We start from the raw sequence: 21,235 nt of genomic DNA, 5'->3' as shown, positions 1-21,235 counted from the left end.
GAACAGGCCTTTCGGCCTACGATGTTGTGCTGAGGATTAATCCTAATGTAAAATAAAATAACATAGCCTATGCACCTCTCAATTCACTGCTGTCCATGTGCATGCCCAGCAGTCACTTAAATGTCACTAATGACTCGGCTTCCACCATCACCGCTGGCAACGCATTCCATTCATTCACAACTCTCTGCATAAAGAACCTACCTCTGATGTCTCCTCTATACCTTCCTCCTAACATTGTAAAACCATGACCTCTTATGCCAGTCAATCTTGCCATGGGGAAAGGTCTCTGGCTATTGACTCTATCCGTGCCTCTTATTTAATGCATGTATATCTACTTTTTTGCCAAGTTTACTTCACATTAGTTCACAACTGCATCTGCCAGTTGTCTGCCCACTTCACCAGCTTGTCTATGTCCTCCTGGGTTGAAAATGTGTTGCTGGTTAAAGCACAGCAGGTCAGGCAGCATCCAAGGAATAGGAAATTCGACGTTTCGGGCATAAGCCCTTCATCAGGAATTATTCCTGATGAAGGGCTTATGCCCGAAACGTCGAATTTCCTATTCCTTGGATGCTGCCTGACCTGCTGTGCTTTAACCAGCAACACATTTTCAACTGTGATCTCCAGCATCTGCAGACCTCATTTTTTACCCGAAGATTATGTCCTCCTGGGTCTGCTGCTATCCAACTTATTACTTTCCATATTGCCAAGTATTGTATTTTACCCAAACTTTGAAATTTGATTTTTTTTATGGCAACAGAAGACAATTGAGTGCATAGTTTCCACAGTGGATCCAATGAGATATATTTGTTTCACAAAGCCTATTCTCTCACATTATTGCAGCATGAAATTGAACAATAATGGTCTATGGAATCTCAATTATTTTCTCTCTTTCTCCACTGAAAACAGGGAGGAATTCTGCGAAATATTCCGAGCAAAAGAAAAATCTACTGGCAAAATGTACACTTGCAAGAAGTTTTTAAAGAAAGATGGAAGAAAAGTTCGGAAGGCTGCAAAGAATGAAATCATGATTTTAAACATGTAAGTCCCCAGAACTACACTTAGGCTCTGTGGTGGGCACACTTAAACCTCATTAAAACTATGTCTGTCTCTTACATTGAATCCTTTGTCAGCCAAAAACTCAACCCTAGAAATAAGAATTGCCAACATTTCGTTCTTTTCCTTGCAGTTGCTGCAGGCAGTGACCAAGAACATATACCTTTTTGTTAAAAATCGATAGAGTGAAGACTGAAGCCATTAAAAGCAATGTTTTATTCTCTTTTTATTCACAGTCTTGACCTGACATTGAGTGGTTGGAAAATAATAAAACGTGGTTGATGTGCCAATGCATATCTTCCTGTCCTGTCTTCTCCCAGAGTTGCTGGTTCTCTGTGTGAGGCCAGTACTGTGTACCCTAGGAGGTAACTGTTAGCGCAACACTAAGCTTAGCATCAAGGAAATGCCATCAGGATTGTTTTAGAACGATCATTCTTTAGATCCACTCATAACGCTCCTCACTTTGACAGTATAATCAGTCAAAATTAAAGTACGTTTTTAACGAGGTAACTGTGCAGAGATGATTTTACCAGAACTTTTGGATTAATGATTTTGCTCAAATCTTACCCTCCCTTCCCCCTCCATATTCATATATATATTTTTTTTCATATATATATATATTCATAAAATCCCCACAGCGTGGAAGAAGCCATTCAGAACATCGAGTCTGAGCCAATCCTCTGAAGAGCAGCCCACCCTGTTCCAGTATGTCCCATGACTAATCCACACATCAGGGACAACTTAGCACGGCCAGTCCACCTCACCTGCACATCTTTGGACTGTGGTAGGAAACCGGAGCACCCGGAGGAAACCCACACAATCATGGGGAGAACACGCAAACTGGAATCGAACCTGGGTCCTTGGTGCAGTGAGGCAGCAGTGCTTACCACTGAGCCACCATGCTGCCCAGGATTCTAGGAATCTCATCCCCACATTCCTCCATCATCATTGGCAGCTGTGCTTTCAGTTGTTGAGGCCATAAGCTCTGATAGTCTCTCCTTCAATCTCTACTCCCTTAAGCTGTACCTTTAATTTGCCTCTCAAGGCAAGTTTACAATCATCTGTTCTCATACCGCCTCCTTTGGCTTGACATCACCTTTTTAACTATGTAGAAGGCATTATATAAATGCAATAGACAATAGACAATAGGTGCAGGAGTAGGCCATTCTGCCCTTCGAGCCTGCATCATCATGGCTGATCATCCTCAATCAGTATCCCGTTCCTGCCTTATCTCCATAACCCTTGATTCCACTATCCTTGAGAGCTCTATCCAACTCTTTCTTAAACGAATCCAGAGACTGTGCTTCCACTGCCTTCTAGGGCAGAGCATTCCACACACCCACCACTCTCTGGGTGAAGAAGTTTCTCCTCATCTCTGTCCTAAATGGCCTACCCCTTATTTTTAAACTGTGTCCTCTGGTTTGGGACTCACCCATCAGCGGAAACATGTTTCCTGCCTCCAGAGTGTCCAATCCTTTAATAATCTTATACGTCTCAATCAGATCCCCTGTCAGTCTTCTAAACTCAAGGGTATACAAGCCCAGTCGCTCCAATCTTTCAACATAAGATAGTCCCGCCATTCCAGGAATTGACCTCGTGAACCTACACTGCACTCCCTCAATAGCCAGAATGTCTTTCCTCAAATTTGAAGACCAGAACTGCACACAATATTCCAGGTCCAGTCTCACCAGGGCCCTGTCATCTGCAGAACAACCTCTTTGCTTCTATACTCAATCCCTCTTGTTATGAAGGGCAGCATGCTATTAGCTTTCTTCACTACCTGTTGTACCTGCATGCTTACCTTCATTGACTGGTGTACAAAAACACCCAGACCTCTTTGTACTGCCCCTTTACCTAACTTGACTCCATTGAGGTAGTAATCTGCCTTCCTGTTCTTGCCACCTAAGTGGATAACCATACATTTATCCACATTAAACTGCATCTGCCATGCATTTGTCAACTCACCTAACCTGTCCAGGTCACCCTGTAATTTCCTAACATCCTCCTCACATTTCACCCTGCCACCCAGCTTTGTATCATCAACAAATTTGGTAATGTTACTATTAATACCATCTTCTATATCATTAACATATATTGTAAAAAGCTGCGGTCCCAGTACTGATCCCTGTGGTACCCCACTGGTCACCGCCTGCCATTCCGAAAGGGAGCCGTTTATCACTACTCTTTGTTTCCTGTCAGTCAACCAATTTTCAATCTAAGTCAGTACTTTGCCCCCAATACCATGCGCCCTTATTTTGCTCACTAACCTCCTATGTGGGACTTTATCAAAGGCTTTCTGAAAGTCCAGGTACACTACATCCACTGGATCTCCCTTGTCCACCTTCAGAGTTACATCCTCAAAAGATTCCAGAAGATTAGTCAAGCATGATTTCCCCTTCATAAATCCATGCTGACTCTGACCTATCCTGTTACTGCTATCCAGATGTGTCGTACTTTCATCCTTTATAATAGACTCCAGCATCTTTCCCACCACTGAGGTCAGACTAACTGGTCTTTAATTTCCTGTTTTCTCTCTCGCTCCTTTCTTAAAAAGTGGTACAACATTAGCCACTCTCCAATCCTCAGGAACCGACCCTGAATCTATCGAAGGCTGGAAAATAATCACCAACGCATCCAAGATTTCTCGAGCCACCTCCTTCAGCACTCTGGGATATAGACCATCAGGCCCCGGAGAATTATCAGCACGCAGACCTAACAGTCTCTCCAACACCCAATTCCTGGCAAATATAAATTTCCTTCATTTCAGGTCCTTCAGCCACTGTTACCTCTGGGAGATTGCTTGTGTCTTCCCCAGTGAACACAGATCTGAAGTACCAATTCAACTCTTCTGCCATTTCTTTGTCCCCCGTAATATATTCCCCTGTTTCTGTCTTTAAGGGCCCAAGTTTAGTTTTAACCATTTTTTTCCCTTTCACATACCTAAAAAAGCTTTTACTATCCTCCTTTATATTTTTGGCCTGTTTACCTTCGTATCTCATTTTTTTCTCTGCGTATTTCCTTCTTAGTAATCCTCTGTTGTTCTTTAAAAGCTTCCCAGTCCTCCATTTTCCCACTCATCTTTGCTATGTTATGCTTTTTTCCTTTTGACTTTATATGCTTCTTAACTTCCCTCGTCAGCCACGGCCACCCATGCCTCCTCCTAGGATCTTTCTTCCTTTTTGGAATGAACTGATCCTGCATCTTCTGCATTATACACAGACGTATCTGCCATTGTTCCTCCACTGTCATCCCTGCTAAGGTATTGCACCATTGAACTTTGGCCAGCTCCTCCCTCATAGGTCCATAGTTCCCTATATTCAACTGAAATATAATTGCACCTTTGAGCAGAAGTGATTCTTGGTAGTTATCCTTTAAAACAATGCAGCGGCTTTATATTCAACACAGTGAAAAACTATGATTGTGGTTTTTTCTAGATGCTTTACTGATGTCTTCGTCCTGACAGAAGTGTTCAAGCTCTGTATATGTGTACCCAATGTCTAAAATACACTCTCATTCTAATGTGCTTATGTTTTATTCAAAACCTGGAATACAAGCTAGCTGCTGGAGGATCACGTTTGGAAGCCTTGGGGAGAAGGGTTCTGAAAGGAATCTGGTGAAGAAGTAAAATTATCAGTGAAGCAAATTTAATGGTGGTTCAATAAAGCATCTAGAAAAAACCACAATCGTAGTTTTTCACTGTGTTGAATACAAAGTGGCTGCATTGTTTTAAAGGATAACTACCAAGAATCACTTCTGCTCGAAGGTGCAATTATTATTATCTTAATCATTTTGCTTTCCAGAGATAGCTGCCTTTATTTTCAAAAGTGTCGCAATGAACTAACCCATGAGAGAATGATTCCAAGACCTCTTGGATGTCCACTGCTCTGTTCTCTCACGGATCAGTGAGAATCAGTAGGAAATGGCTTTGTGATAGTGGCATGCAGAGTGGCACAGATTTGCACACAGTCAGGTCTGGCTCACAATGATGAGGTTATTGACCCATTGAACTCCTTTTGGCAGTGGTGTTGAATGGAGAATACTGACCATGACACCAGTGGTATTCTGATTTTTGTTTTGAACAATGACCCTTTTCATCGTGAACCGTGGTAATGATGAGGTGTGACTTTGATTTAATAGTTCACTTTAAAGATAGCATTTTTGATAATACAATACATTCCTTTTTGCTGCACTGGAGATCAGTTTAATTTTGTGTGCTTGAATGCTAGTGGAGGAGTTGAACCCAAGGCTCCCTCATTCTTAGCCAATAGTGTTCAGACTGGCACAGACAGATCTGAGCAGGCCTATGGATACCAAGCACCCTACATAATGGTGAAAAGACAGACAATCAGGTTTGAGGCTGCAAATTATTCTGGGTCATGCTCACCAGACCTTTGGAATAGTGTTTAAGAGCAGAAGCACATAAGATGTAGGAGTGAAGGTAGGCACTGGGCCCTTCAAATCTGTTCTGCCATTCCATACAATCATGGCTGATCATCAGCTTCAACTACACCTTCCTGTTCTGCTTCCCATACCTTTGACTCCCTGGCTGGACACAAGCCTGTCAGCTTCAACCTTAAGTATGTAGCACCTACAATCTTGTCAGGTGGAAAATTCCAAAGATTCACCACGAGTCAAGTTCAGAAATTTCTCCTCATCCCTGAGCCTTATCCTGCAATGTCCCTGCCTTCTTCAACATTTCTCAGTGAGGGAAAACAGTCTCTCAGTGTTGACTCTGTCAAGTCTCCTCAAATGCTTTCAAGGAGATCACCTGTCATTCTTCTGAGAACTCCAGAAGGTATTGGCCCAGTTTACTAAGATTCTTATCACAGGAAACCTTCCAACACAAAGCACAGTCTCTTCCTTAAATTCTCTAACATTCTTCCTTAAATATGGAAATCACAGTATTTCAGATGTGATCTCATCAAATCTCTATCCAGTTGTAGCAAGACTCCCCTATTCTTGTACTCCTAATTTCCTGCCACTAAGGCTAATATGTTCAGATCATTCTGGGGCGTTGGGGCTCAATATGTCTCTAAATACTTCAGGATTCATTGAGTCCATTCTCAAGTCTCAGATCTTCAAGTCTTGAAGATATTGGTCAAAGCAGTGACTGTATATCCAAAGCAAACTTGCACTAGCTCATTATTTAAACTACCTATTGTGGCTGAATTGCACTGTTCGGTATAGTTTAATTTTCATTCATGGGATGTAGAAGTCACTGGTTAGGCCAGCGTTTATTACCCATCCCTAGTTGCTGCCAGAGGGCGTTTAAGAAGCAACCACATTGAGTCTGGAATCACATATAGACCAGACCATGTGAGGATAGGAGTGATCCTCCCTAAAGTGAACCAGATGGTTTTGATGACAATTGCTAACAGTTACATAATCACCAGTAGACTAGCTTTTTAATTTCAGATTTTTGCTGAATTCAAATTTCACCATTCCAATTTCACCAGTGGGATTTGAACATTGCTGTGGAATACTGGATTACTAGCACAGGGACATTACCATTATGCAATCACCTCCCCGTTGAATGTGCTGCTCCATGATTCATTCTTTGAGAGTGGATAAGGCTGGACTGGCCATGTACAACTTCCAAAAGTAATTGGCTTCTCTCTTGACAGATGATTGTTGAAAGCAACATGAAGTTAGTGTTTCTGTAACAAAATTGTTCACAGTGCCTCAAAAAAGTGGATGTCTCATTTGTAAAACAACACAATTCCAATTGTTTCAGTTGTGTAAACAACTTTATAATCATTTTGATTTGGAGATGCCAGTGTTGGACTGGGGTGTACAAAGTTAAAAATCACACAACACCAGGTTATAGTCCAATAGGTTTAAATGGAAACACTAGCTTTTGGAGTGCCGCTCCTTCATCAGGTAGTTGTGGAATACACAATTGTAGGACGCAGAATTACAATCGTGTACTCCACAACCACCTGATGAAGGAGCGTCGCTCCGAAAGCTAGTGCTTCCAATTAAATCTGTTGGACTATAACCTGGTGTTCTGTGATTTTTAACTATATAATACTTTATAAGAGTGATTAGCCTTCCAGAATGAAATAATTTCTGTTGCAGCTAACGGCATAGTAAATTAAACTCCATATTAGCCAAATTACTCCCTTTTTTCAACTATTCCTGGATGGCGCTTTATTAATATATTTTGGAGAACAGATGGATTTAAAAGTATGATTATATGTACAAAGAAATTGCAGACTATAACTTGTCCTTTGATACCTCAGTATAACATCAGTCTCCAAAAACAAATTGATTTTGGACAAATTGTATTGTCTCATATGGATATGTTGTGTTTGTGTATATATCTGTACTTTTCCCAACTGCACGGTACTTTGGTGGAGCAATCTGTCCAAAATACAACCAGTCCACATGGTAACTCAGCTCGGCTGATTTTAGTAAGCTCTGCGCCAACTTCAAATGCAGGCTGCCATTACAAATATTTCAACTTGGTAAGAAGAGTTTGCCATTGCAAACTCAGTTATAAAAATTCCCAATTATTAAGCAGTGCATAATCCTTGAATTCACGCAAACATTCTCCTTTGCTTTGCAGCTCCCCCAAACATCATTCGCCATGTCTGCAAAGCAGGGTCCAGAGGGAACTTCTCGTTTTTAATGAATATGTAAATAATGCGCTGCTTTTTAAAGAACAAACTAATTATGCTGTGACGTTTTGACAGTCTTCTGTAGTAAAAAGATTGCTTCTTTTTGAAACTGAAAACACATTGATCTGAAAAAGCATTTTTTGATGTCTAATGTGAAGGTACTTGCCTGTAGATGTAATTTGGGTTGTACTGTGTATATTTCACTGGCATATAGATAGCTTACAATTTTATACCATATTCATTTCTTTTCCTAAAGGAAGGAAATCAACCTGATGAGTCGTTTAACAAGAACTGTTACATTTATCTTCAGTTTCTGATCCTAATGATTTTATTTGTATGCTCTTAAGAGTCAACTGTCACTTTCCATAGGAATTTAGAAACAGTACCAGGTCATTCAGCTTTATCACCATTCAGTGAGATCACGGCTGACCTGGATGTGAGCTCCATTTACCCACCTCAATACCCTAATGCACTGGTGGAATTTAAATTTGATTAACAAAACCCAGAATTGAAGTCTTGTCTCAGCAATGGCAACCATGAAACAATCACTGGCCGTCGTGCAAAAACCATCTGGCTCACTAACGTCATCCAATTTAATCTGCTGGCAGCACGAACAACAGGTTTTATAATATTACATAACATTAGATTTGTATGCATGGAAGGCCATGAAACAGGATTCTTTATTCACTGGCATTCATGTCTTTACAAAAACAAAGGAAAATTCAGGTTAAGCAAGGAAGTACTTACAGTAGTCACTTGAAATGAGGTCTGTGGTTCACATTGGTTTGAGAGATCTTACAACTATCTGCACCTTCTTCCAATGTGGCCTCTTTTGCATCAAAGATACCCTTTTGTCTAGAGACACTTGGTTCAACTGTTCCCACACCCCTCCAGTGCCATCACTGCCTGCTGCCAGAGCTCGGTTGTAATTAATAGCAACAGAAATGTCTGTGTTGAAACAGTGTCCCATCATAATGTCACGGCACTGCATGCAGGAACAACTTGGAGAAAGTGATGACTGTGGATGCTGGGGAGTCAGAATCGAAAAGTGTGGCACTGGAAAAGCACAGCAGATCAGGCAGCATCCGAGGAGCAGGAGAGTTGACGTTACAGGCATAAGCCCTTCATCTGGAATGTGGAGAGGGAAAGGGGTGGGGCTAGGGGCAAGGTAGGTGGGAAGGCGATAGGGTTAGAGTTGCAGTATATCCGGAGATTAGTGGGGTAGAAGGTGAGGACCAGGGGTGGGGTTTCTATCCTTGTTGCGACTGGAGGGGTGGGGTTCGAGGGCAGAGGTTCAGAAAATGGAGGAGATCCGCTGCAAGGCATTGCTGATCACGTGGGAGGGGAAATTGTTGTCCCTGAAATAGGAGGTCACCTGGGATGCCCTGGAGTAGAATTGCTCCTTCTGAGAGCAGATATGGCAGAGACAGAGGAATTGGCATTAAGGGATCGCGATTTTACAGGACGGGGCGTTGGGAGGAGGTGTAGCGAAGGTAGCTGTGGGAGTCACTGGGTTTGAAGTAGATGTCCGTGTTGAGTCGGTCGCTGAAGATGGAGACGGAGAGGTCCAGGGAAGGGGAAGAAGGTGTCGGAGGTGGTGCAGAAGGTCTGGGTTTAAGTCCTATCTGCTGCAGAGGTGTGTAATAATATCTCTGAAGTGGTTAATTAAAGAACTTACAATCTGATCTACTTTAATTCAGTGATGTCCTTATCATGAAAAATTGCCCTGCAAAGTTGCACCTTCCCAATCCCCAGGAGTGGTGGCGTGACTTTTCCAATGAATCAAAATTTATGCATCAAGTTGTCTGGGTTACTTCCAAAAAGTCAAATCTCCTGCATAGTCCCAAGGTTCTCCCTTCTATCCTTTTACATTAACCTGCAGGAAGAAAATGTCACCTCTTCTTCCAGACTCCTTCTTTAAACCTAACCGAAAGATTATGTTTACACTTTCCTTGAACAATACCCAGCCCAGCTGCTCCCTTCCAGCCTGTGTTTGCACTTTGGAGTGTTGCCGGATACCCAGGGAATCAGATGCAATTCTGATACATTGGCCAACATCCAACTCTGCCTTTTCTTATACGCCTCTATACTCATGTTCAAGAGCAGGCTTACTCTCAGCAGGATTGGTTACTCTCTGTATGGTCACCTAGCAAGAGGTCAAGTTGGTCATCCTTCATGGACAGAGTTCCTATGGACTGTTTCAAAATGCCCCTTTTGACTGTTTAAAGATCCCTAAACATCCTTCATTTATGTTAAGTGTCACTCAGATGTATTCTTCACGCAGTTTCAAGGTTCCTTGCATCCTGATGTCAACAATAACCATGAGATCAGAAGAAGCTTCAAGACTCCCTTAATGATGGTCATCCTGCTGGTATTTTGACAATCAGGAACATTGGCTCTAATGGACGGATTGTAATAAGAACCAAACTCATAACTGACCTCTTATAGTTCCAGGCTCTGATCTTTTAATTACCTCTATCCTAACTTAAGAAGGCAAATGAATTTACCAGGCTTTCCTGACAATATTTCGCTCCCTTAACTCTTGTGTTCCCACAAAGATCAAACTAGAAAATTGAACAACAGGCAATTTAATGTACCGTTCCTTTTATGCATTCTCATAACAATCATTCGTGGTAAGCTGAAAATTGCTTTGCCTTTCAATTTTTATGACACTAGCTTCATGACACCTCGAAATAAGTTTACAATTCTTTTGCTTTAAATTCATTGAATTTAATTTCCTACCAGCCACCACGGTGAGATTTGAACACAGAATTAGCCAGAGTATTAGCAACAGCATCGTGGGGTTGGTTAGCTCAGTTGTTTGGACAGCTGGCTTATGATGCCAATAGTGTAGATACAGTTCCTGCTCCAGCTCTCAGTCTCACCCCTCACCTAAGGCATTGTGACCCTTAGGTTAAGCTGTGTCCAGTTCTGGTCACCCAGTTGTTGGAAGGATATTATTAAGCTGAGGACGATTCAGAAGAGATTTACCAGGATATTGCTGGGTATGGAAGATTTGAGTTATAAAGAAAGACTGGGACTTTCTTCACTGGAGCATAGGAGGTTGAGAGATGATCTTATAAAATATAATAAAATAATGAGGGGTACAGATAGAGTTAATTGCAGTTGTCTTTTCCCTAGGATGGGGATTTCAAGACTAGGGCACATTTTTTAAGGTGAGAGGAGAGAGGTTTAAAAAAGTCTAGGGGGCATCTTTATTATGCAGAGGGTGGTTTGAGTGTGGAATGAACTTCCTCAGGAAGTGGTGGATATGGGTACAGTTACAATGTTAAAAAGACATTTAGATAAGTGCATGAATAGAAATGGTTTGGAGGGATATGGGCCAGGAGCAGCCAGGCGGGAGTGGTTTAGTGTGGGATTATGTTCGGCATGGTTGGACTGAAGAGTCTGTTTCCTTGCTGTATGACTCTGACTCTATGATTAATCATTTCTCTCTCTATGGTTCACTGGGATGATGGTGACTGTATCTTTAGTAATATCATCACTGCATCACAGTCTCTGCTTCTAACAAACTTGTGCTTAATAAAGCTGCAGTAGTTTATTTTCAGCACATTGAGGTCAAGAAACAGCCCAGCCAATTAATGTTGTTTAAATGTTATGGAGTTAAATTTTCCACATAGCAGTGGCGTGGGCAGTTTGAAATTTGCACTCCATTGGTATACATTCAAAGACACGGACATATACTTGAAGATTACCTCTTTTGAACCATCTTTTAGTAAAAACTTAAATAAATGAATGTGACAATGCAAATGAGTCTCCTAAACTAGGAGAGCGCATTTAGCTAAATTGCATTTTGAAATGTTGCTAGATTTCTCAGAGATTCGCTGATCTCACCGTTATTGGTATGTCTTGGTCTCTTTGAGTATTCTGGGAGAAGAAGCTTTTTGTTTCTACAGCCAATGCTGAAATGTCTTGTTTTCTCTCACAGGGTGAAGCATCCAAACATATTACAGCTGGTGGATGTCTTTGAAACACGCAAGGAATATTTCATTTTCCTGGAACTGTAAGTTAACATGCAACACAAAAGAATGCAAAGGTTAGGGAGGGAGAAGGGTCGACAGCTGTTTGACCAAAATGACTATATATTTCCACTGTTAAAAATCAGTTTGCAACTTCAATACTCAATTTTAGTTTTGGTCCTTGATGATTGGGGAATTTTCGACTGAGTTATGGTCTGAACCCTACTCCAGCCAACTGCACTCTTAAATAGAAACCAAAAGAATTGTGGATGCCGTAAATCAGAAACAAAAAGCAGAAATTGCTGAAAAAGCTCAGCAGGTCTGACAGCATCTGTGAAGAGAAACCAGAGTTAGTGTTTTGGGTTGAGTGACCCTTCCTCAATTCTAGGATTGGATGTTGACATCAGAACTTTTGATCATGATCAACATCACTGGGATCCTTTGAGATTCCACGCTCACTAAAAGCTGATTTGATCAGCTGGTTACAGTTTTGTTTTGACTTGGCATTATCTTTCTGGGATATATGACAGAAACATTGTCACACTGGAATCCATAATGTGCCTACAAATCTTGTAAAATGCTTCCAACAATCAGTAATCTTCTGTTCATAGACAACACATCGGAAACTCCTTCCCAAAGTTTGGCTCATTTAGCCTTAAGAGGGGTGACTTGTCTGTAGATGTTACACTTGCTTGTCGCTATTTTTGAACTATTCTGATATCCATCTGTTAATACATAATTCAACTGCTATATTAGCTGGCAAGAAGGTAGCTTACAGGTATTTTCTCAAAGCCAAGCCCCATTCCAACTCTCCCACTCGCTTTGAAGATTCTTGAAAGTTTTCCCTTTAACGTGATCAGCAGCTCCTTAAAAGTTTCTAGGGTGTGTGGTGTAAAGGACTAACTGCATGTTTACTCTAAAAATAACTCCTAAACCTGTGCAAGAGAAAATGTGTCATGCAGAAATAAGACCACATCAAACTGACCCAAGTCTGGAGGCTTTCAGAGATGTAGCCTTACCATCCCTTGTATATATTTATGCTCCATCAACCCTCAATAGTGAAAGATGGCAGAGCTGTGATTTGCAGAGGTATTTAGTGTGTAAAAGATTAGTATGCAGGGACAGCAAAGTCCGTAGAAGGTTATCATTTATTGTGCGGAGACTAAATTCAATAGCAGGGATGTTATGCATCAGATATACAGGATGTGGAGGTGCTATTGTTGGACTTGGGTGGACAAAGTCAGAAGTCACACAGCATAAGGTTATAGTCCAACAAGTTTAGTTGAAATCACAAGCTTTCGGAGCATTGCTCCTTTGTCAGTTGAAGTGGTCAGTTATGCAGGAGCACTGCTGAGAGCACGTCTTGAGTAGTGTGTACAGTATCGATTACCTTACTGAAGGAAGGATGTTAATGTGTCGGAAGCAGTTCAGAGAAGGTATAGAAGCTTAATGCCATGTTGGGTGTCTTATGAGAGAACATTGGGCAGGAAAGGCTTGTATCAGCAGGAATTTGGTAGAATAATGGATAGCTTGTTTGAAACAGATAAGATCCTGAGGGGTCTCGACGTGGTAGACGTGATGTTTCCTCTTGTGGGAGAATCTAGGGGTCACTATTTAACAGAAGAGGTCAGTATTTAAAAATAATAGAGGTTGTGTTTTTTTTTGTCCCTGTGGGTCCACGAGGCTTTGGAACTCTCTTCCTGGAAAGATGATGGAAACAGAATCTCTGAACATTTTTAAAGCAGAGATGGATAGATTCTTGGTGCGCAAGAGGGTGAAGAGTTATCTCGGGTTGGTGGGATTGTGGATTTGAAGTTAAGTCAGATCAGCCATAGAATCACAGAACGGAATCCCTACAGTGTGGAAACAGGCCCTTTAGCCCAATAAGTCCACACCAACCCTCTGAAGAGTAACCCACCCAGTCCCATTCCCCTTGCCCTACTACTGTAAATTTTTACCCCTGACTAATGCATCTAACCTACACATCCCTGAACACTATAGGCAGTTTAGCATGGCCAATTTACCTAACCTGCACATCTTTGGATTGTGGGAGGAAACTGGAGCACGTGGAGGAAACCCACTCAGACGCTGGGAGAATGTGCAAACTCCATACAGACTGTCACCTGTGTTCAAACTCAGATCCCTGGTGCAGTGAGGCAGCATTGGGAACCACAGAGCCACCATGCTGCCCATGACCTTGTTAAATGGTAGGTGAGGCTTGAGGGGGCAAATTGCCTACTTCTGCTTCATGATTGTGCTTGATATGTTGCACCACGTATCTTGTCTGCCCTAGTTCCTCATGCAGTATCTGTCCTAATGGTTAAGGAAACAGTTTTTGGTCAGTGGTCAGTTCAGTTGGATGCTGTATTCACATGGCACTTGAAAGGCAGAGGTCCTATACAAAAGCAAATCACATTATAGGAAATATTGATGATAGCGACCTTGGTCAGATATAGCTCGTATACAAAGAACAAAAAAAAATCAGAATGGATTTCAATCCTAAAGAAGGAAAGAGCATCTTGAATTTACTTAGTATCTTTCACAAAAGTCATACAGTCACCTAGGGGAAAAAAAATTAAACTTGTGAATGACATGTACTGAGTAGAACTTGTTTTGTATATCTCAGAACAGTGCTCCAGTACAATCAATAGGTTCATTTCAAAGAATTACTGTTTATTCTCCCTTAATGACCTGATTTTGGAATCTAATCATTGTGTAGCATGGTAGGAAATAGAGAGCGCAAACTCACATAAACAGGAAAAAAATAAATTGTTGATTCAGACTTAAATAAAAATCAAGACAGCGTTCAAAAGTCACCTGCACTCCTTCATACTGTCATGAGATCTTTCATTTCCAGCTGAGACAACAGAGAGAGCTTTAAACTAACACCTCTGAGAAGCAACATATCTGACAATGCCTCGTCTCAAGGTCACACGACACCAGGTTATAGTGCAACAGGTCTGTTTGAAATCACAAGTTTTTGGAGCTCTGCTCTTTCATCAGGTGAAGTCCTGAAGCTTATGATTTCAAATAAACCTGTTGGACTATAACCTGGTGTCGTATGACTTCTGATTGCACCCCCATCCCAAGTCCAAAACATAATGCCCAGTCAGCATAAATTATTGGATGCAATCTCCAAAGTAGGACATGACCCTATCAAGAACTGGCTGATGCGACTTCTGTCCTTTGTTGCTCTTTTAGCTGCCCAGACTTAACCTTATTCACTCAGTGTCTCACAAACATCCATCAAGTTGAAACATGTGTTGATCACAGCTAAGTTCCTTCCAGTGTTGGAAACAGCCCAAAAAATCCATACCAAAATCAGTGTGTCAAGATGAGAGCTAAGTCTGCTGTGCCTTGTAGTTTGTTGTTTGTTGTGTAGCTCTGTACAGACACACACTGGATGGAAATTCAGTCCCAACAATATCAAACCCCTCAGTGGGATCAGTGGCCATACAAGGTTGTGGGAAATGTTTGAAGTAATGTGTTTACTGCAGGAATCTGAAGGCAGCTTTATGTGACAAATTCTTGATGTATGATTCATTGCAGGTTCAAAGTGCCTCTGATTCAACATTTTCTGCCACTGTTTCCTCTTTTTGTTTAAGAAAACCCTTGGTTTTGAAAAAACTTTGAACGTTTACAATTCTGGAAGCATCATGTTTGTTTCTTCCCCAACTTCATTCTATGGCATCATTAACTCTTGTAAAAAATGAGTGCTTTTTTTTTGCCCCCACCAACCCTTGTAATATTCACATCACACAATTGCCATCTCCAATAAGAGACAATCTAACCACCACTCCTTGACATTCAATGGTGTTACCATCACTGAATCTCTCCACTGTCAACACCCTGGGGCTATCATTGACCAGAAACTCAACTCTACTTGCTGCAGTGGCTATAAGAGCAGGTCAGAGGCTCAGAATACTGCGGCGAATAACTCAATTGCTGACTCCCCAAAGCCTGTCCACAATCTAAAACGCACAAGCCAGGAGTATGATGAAATGCTCCCCACTTACCTGGACGGGTGCAGCTCCAAGAAGCCTGACACCATTCAGGACAAAATAACTCACTTGATTGGCACCAAATCCACTCCCTCCACACCGATGCTCAGTAGCAACAGTGTGTACTATCTACAAGATGCACTGCAACAATTCACCCAAGATCCTTCGACAGCACTTTCCAAATCCACAACCATTTCCATCTAGAAGGGCGAGGGAAGTAGATGCCTGGGAACAACACCATCTGCAAGTTCCCCTCTAACCCATTTGTGATGCTAACTTGGAAATACATCTCCGTTCCTTCAGTGTTACTTGGTCAAAATCCTGGAATTCCCTCCCTAAGAGCATTGTGGGTCAATCTACTGCACATCGACTGCAGCGATGCACATCGGGGAAGTATGGACGGGCAGTAAATGCTGGCACAACCAGTGATGCCCACATCCCAAGACAGAAGTTTTCAAATCAAAACAAAACCCGCTGCCATAATCTGTTTTTATTTTAATCCTTATTAGCATCAATTCTGGAACTACGTATGGAAAAATATTTCAGAATGGTGAGGTTTGCTGGAATTTGTGTTGCTTTTGTGATTTCTCAGGACCTCCTCGACACGTTAGAGATCGCAGGTTTTAACACCTAGAAGACCAAGGGCAGCAGGCATGTAGAAACTTCACTCTCTGTAAGTTTTCCTCCAAGTCACACGCCATCCTGACTTGGAAATAATGTCACTGTTCCCTCACTGCTGCTGGATCAGAATCCTGGAATCCTCTCCATACCTGCACTATGACTATCCCTGCATCATGCAAACCGCTATGATTCAACAAGTTAAAAAATCGCACAAAACCAGGTTATAGACCACCAGGTTTATTTGGAAGTACTAGTTTTCAGAGCACAGCTCCTTCATCAGGTAGCTAGTCATGGTTCAAGAAGACAGCTCCCTACTGCTTTATATGTCAGAATTATCAATGCAGGTCCCTTTAAATGTCAAGCAGAACAGTTCTGAATTGATTGAGATTACATAACACTCACTGGACTTCATATTTAAGCACTGGGGACTTGTTCCCTCCTCCACTCCCTCGTCTCTGATGGTTTGTATTTTGCTAAATGATCTTTGCATGTAAATTATTCAGTTGGAAACATGGGTGATTTACCAGTGGTTTAAGAAGATTTGTAGCTCAGGTTGAGGTTTTGGATGTAGGTTTGCTCGCTGAACTAGAAGGTTCATTTCCAAATGTTTCATCACCCTACTAGGTAACAGCTTCAGTGGACCTCGGGAGAAGCACTGCTGAAAATTCCTGCTTTTTATTTATATAAAGAACCAAGAAACCCAAACATATAAATACTCAGGAGAGCTCTGAGGCAGTGCTTTGTCTGAGGCCCACTGAAGAAGAAGGGCTCATGCCCGAAACGTCGATTCTCCTGCTCCTTGGATGCTGCCTCACCTGCTGCGCTTTTCCAGCAACACATTTTCACCACTGAAGATGTTTCCTAGTAGGGTGGCGAAACGTCTAGAAATGAACCTTCAAGCTCAGTGAGCAAATCTACATCCATTGCCAGTGGTTAATAGACAAAAAATACCATGGGTGGAAGAGTACTCCTGGATCTAAAAGAAAAGATGTGCAGGTCAGGTGAATTGGCCATGATAAATTGCTCATAGTGTTAGGTGCATTAGTCAGTGGTAAATATAGGGTAGGGGAGTGCATCTGGGTGATTCGGAGTGTGTGTGTGTGTGTGTGTGTGTGTGTGTGTGTGTGTAAAGAAAAGAAAGGATCTTTTAGTGATTGAGTGAAAAAAAAGACCATCCAATTGTGCCTCAGAGCTCTCCTGAGTATCGAGAAAAAGCATATGCTGGGGAGATTGGTGGTGGCTAACGGATGAAAGTTACCATGGGTGGTTTGTGGCCATTTGATTGTGTGATAACACTTCCAGATCTGACCAAAAACCAGAACTGGAGAGACCTGGCATCAAGTTCCCATATTTCAGAGGTATTTTGTATCATGACTGATATGGTTGATTTTAAAAAATATAATAATTAAAAGACTCACTATCCCAGACGGGCTGTAGGGATAGATGCTGAGAGCATGTTTCGCTGATCTGGGAGTCTAGAAGCAGAGGGCATAGTCTCAGAATAAAGAGGCACCAATTTAAGACTCAGATGAGGAGGAATTGTGTGAGTCTTTGGAAGTCCTTGCCACATTGAGCTGTGGGGGGTGGGGCAGAGTCCTTGTGTACATTTAATGCTGAGATAGATTCACAATCAGGAAAATGGGCAGGAAAGTGGACGTGAGGAATGCCAGATCAGTTATGATCCTGTTGAATGATGGAGCAGGTTCAAGGGGTTGAATGGCCTACACCTCTTCCTAGTCCTCGTGGGCTCACAGTATTTTAGTTAGAAACAAGGGCGGCACGGTGGCACAGTGGTTAGCACTGCTGCCTCACAGCGCCAGGGACCTGGGTTCAATTCCCGCCTCAGGCGACTGACTGTGTGGAGTTTGCACGTTCTCCCCGTGTCTGCGTGAGTTTCCTCCGGGTGCTCCGGTTTCCTCCCACAGTCACAAAGATGTGCGGGTCAGGTGAATTGGCCATGCTAAATTGCCCCTAGTGTTAGGTAAGGGGTAAATGTAGGGGTATGGGTGGGTTTCGCTTCGGCGGGTCGGTGTGGACTTGTTGGGCCGAAGGGCCTGTTTCCACACTGTAAGTAATCTAATCTAAAAAAAAAGGGGGGGGATTTGCAGGTGGTAAGAAAACGTTCAGAGGTGTGTAATAACATTTCTGGATAGAAATAAAAAGAAGAAAGAAAGACCTATGTTCAAGTCCTACCTTGCTCCAGAGGTGTTTCATAACATTCCTGAACAGGCTGATTAAAAATACACAGTTAGGATTTGGAATGCATCACCTGATAATGCAATGATTTATTTGTGCCTTTCAAAACAAATATCAGCAAGCATTTGAAAGAGAAAAATTTTAAGGAAATGGGAAAAGAGCAAAGGATTGGGACCAATTGCATAGCTGTTTTTAAGAGAAAGAGCTGTATTCTGAGGGAGCATAGAGTGTCTAGCAGTACACTCAATGCTTTGAGAGCGAGATGGACAGCACAAGAGCTGCAGTGCATTATCTCCTCCTCCATGATTGAGTTTTTGATTGAGTTCCCTCCCTTCTGACCCCACCTTTTCATTTTTGTTTCACTTGAGTCCAGTGTATGTTATTTGTTCATTGCTAATTAAGTAATTGGTTAACTTGGTGGTGGGTGTTCAATTTTTTTTGTTTAAAGCAAGATGGGTTCTTCCCAATGGACAGCACTTGTAATTTAGACTCATTGTACAGCACAGAAGCAGTACCCTTCAGTCCAACTCATCCATGCTGACCTGATATCCGAAATTAATCTAGTCCCATTTGCTAGCATTTGGCCCATATCCGTCAAAACCTTTCCTAATCATATACCTACCCAGATGCCTTTTAAATATAAAGCCTCCACCACCTCCTCAGGTAGCTCATTCCACACGCACACACACCATCCCTCTGTGTGAAAACGTTGCCTCTTTTAAGTCTTGTCCATCTCACCTTAAACCTATGTCCTCCACTTTTGGATTCCCCAGTCCTCGGAAAACAATTTTGGCTGTTCACCCTATCCATGCCCCTCATGATTTTATAAACCTCTATAAAGGTCACCTGGATGCTTGAATAATTGGAAAATGGTGGTGAGTTTCTAAAATAAAACAAAAACTGTTGAGTTGCCTTCTGGACAGGGAAAGGGTGCTGAAGGGAAAGGTGGAAACAGTTGCTTGTGCTAAACTATAGATTTACAATTAAACTCCTGTAAATTTCTGAAAGTCTTTTGCTGCTTAATTCAGCATTTGGATATGGGCCTGTGAAATATTACCCACAGACATTACAAATATGTTCCTCCTCACCCAACCACTTCTCTATTGTTTGTTATAAGCCACTAGTGAATCCCTGGATAAAGCTCTCTCTCTACATATAATTAAATACAAGTATATTTATGGGTGGTAGGTATAGGACTGATGTTAGGAGTAGATTCTTTACTCAGCGAGTCGTGAGTTCATGTAATGCCCTGCCAGTAACAGTGGTGGACTCTCCCTCTTTATGGGCATTTAAACGGGCATTGGATAGGCATATGGAGGAAAGTGGGCTAGTGTAGGTTAGGTGGGCTTGGATCGGCGCAACATCGAGGGCCAAAGGGCCTGTACTGCGCTGTATTTTTCTATGTTCTATGTTCTATATACATTTAACAACCACCTTCTCAAGGATTGTTAGAGATGGGTAATAAATGGTAAGAGTGTTACTAACATCATCTCATGAATAAATAAAAAATCCCTGTCTTAGATTAATCCCACTTCCCCATTACACCAAACCATGTAGACCCACAGTGGTCTTGTCCACCAGTGTCCAGTTCAAACTCATCGTCCTCAGCATTGAACAAACCGTGATTTGGCTTCATCCAAAATTATGTTTCATCCAACCGAGAATTCAATTTTGTGAATTCGAAGCTTATTTTAGAGCAAGCAGTTGCACTCTGACCCCCCTGAACCTGAAGGTGTTGTGTTCAAATCCTACTCTAGAGCCTTGTACACAAGATAGGCTTCAGATTGGTTCCACAAGTCAGTGCAACTTTGAGGGCTGAAGGGCCTGTACTGCACTGTAATGTTCTATGTTCTAAGATCTAGGCTCAACACATCAGCTGAGTACCAATGGAGAGGGGCACAGCTGGAGATGCTGAATTTTGGAGAGGGCATTAGAGCATAAGTATATGAGAGCTCCACATTCTGCCAAGGATGACGTACCAGAGCCGGGATCAAGCTACAGCATTGTCATAATGCAGCTAAGCAATAGAGAGCTGTCAACTGTTCCAACACATCTCACCTGTCTGGGCAATAGTGCACCAGAAAACTAGAAATTGACCATAAGCCTGCTCTGTTGTTCAATAAGATTGTGGCTGATATATTTGCTTTTCAAATTCCACATTCCCATCTACCCCAATAGCTTTGGTTCCTTTCCCTAACCAGAATACTTCAGGCAAAGTGTTCTAAAGCTGTACAAGTCTCTGAGAGGAAAGAATTCTCCTCATCTTTCTGTCCTCAAACAAAACTGATCACGGTGCTTGTCTTGCAATCCTTAACTCGACCAGAAAACCTACAGGGGACATTATCATTTGTGATGACAGAGATATCCCGAAGCATAGATCCAAGCTCCCCTACCGTGACAATCTAATTGCAAGGCCATAGGGCCAGATTCAGGCTGGTAGCTGGTTGCAAGAGGAGACTGTTCAGCTTAAAACAGCACGTGCCTCCCAGCAGGACTCCCAGTTGCTGCAAATGTGACTTCACACACCTCACTGTAGGACTGTGCCTCTTAAAGCAGCAATGTGCTAAAATTGGCTTCGATGAATCATACAGCTGTACAGCACAGAAACAACACAGTTTGACTTGCTCCCTTGCTCTTTTCCCAGATCCCTGCAATTTTTCCTCGATTAAGCATTTATTTAATTCCCCATGAAATATTACTGTTTGTTTTTTTCACACAGCGAATAGGGCCTGCAATGCACTTGCCTGAAAGATTGTGGAGGAGG

The 21,235-nt window shown here is 42.0% G+C and overlaps 1 protein-coding gene across 1 annotated transcript in view; it reads left to right on the top strand.

The window, feature by feature from the left end:
• The window catches only part of LOC132822075 (caM kinase-like vesicle-associated protein), a 90,873-nt gene that overhangs the window by 9,789 nt on the left and 59,849 nt on the right, over window positions 1-21,235 (top strand). Inside the window, exons 2-3 of the mRNA XM_060835091.1 lie at window positions 907-1,038; window positions 11,623-11,697. Coding sequence (XP_060691074.1) covers window positions 907-1,038; window positions 11,623-11,697 — 207 coding nt within the window. The remainder of the gene's footprint in view (window positions 1-906; window positions 1,039-11,622; window positions 11,698-21,235) is intronic.

Source organism: Hemiscyllium ocellatum, chromosome 14, assembly GCF_020745735.1.
Source record: "Hemiscyllium ocellatum isolate sHemOce1 chromosome 14, sHemOce1.pat.X.cur, whole genome shotgun sequence".
NCBI classification, from domain to species: Eukaryota; Metazoa; Chordata; class Chondrichthyes; order Orectolobiformes; family Hemiscylliidae; genus Hemiscyllium; species Hemiscyllium ocellatum.
The sequence above is the reverse complement of the archived record's forward strand: the minus strand, read 5'-3'. Positions and strand labels throughout refer to the sequence as shown.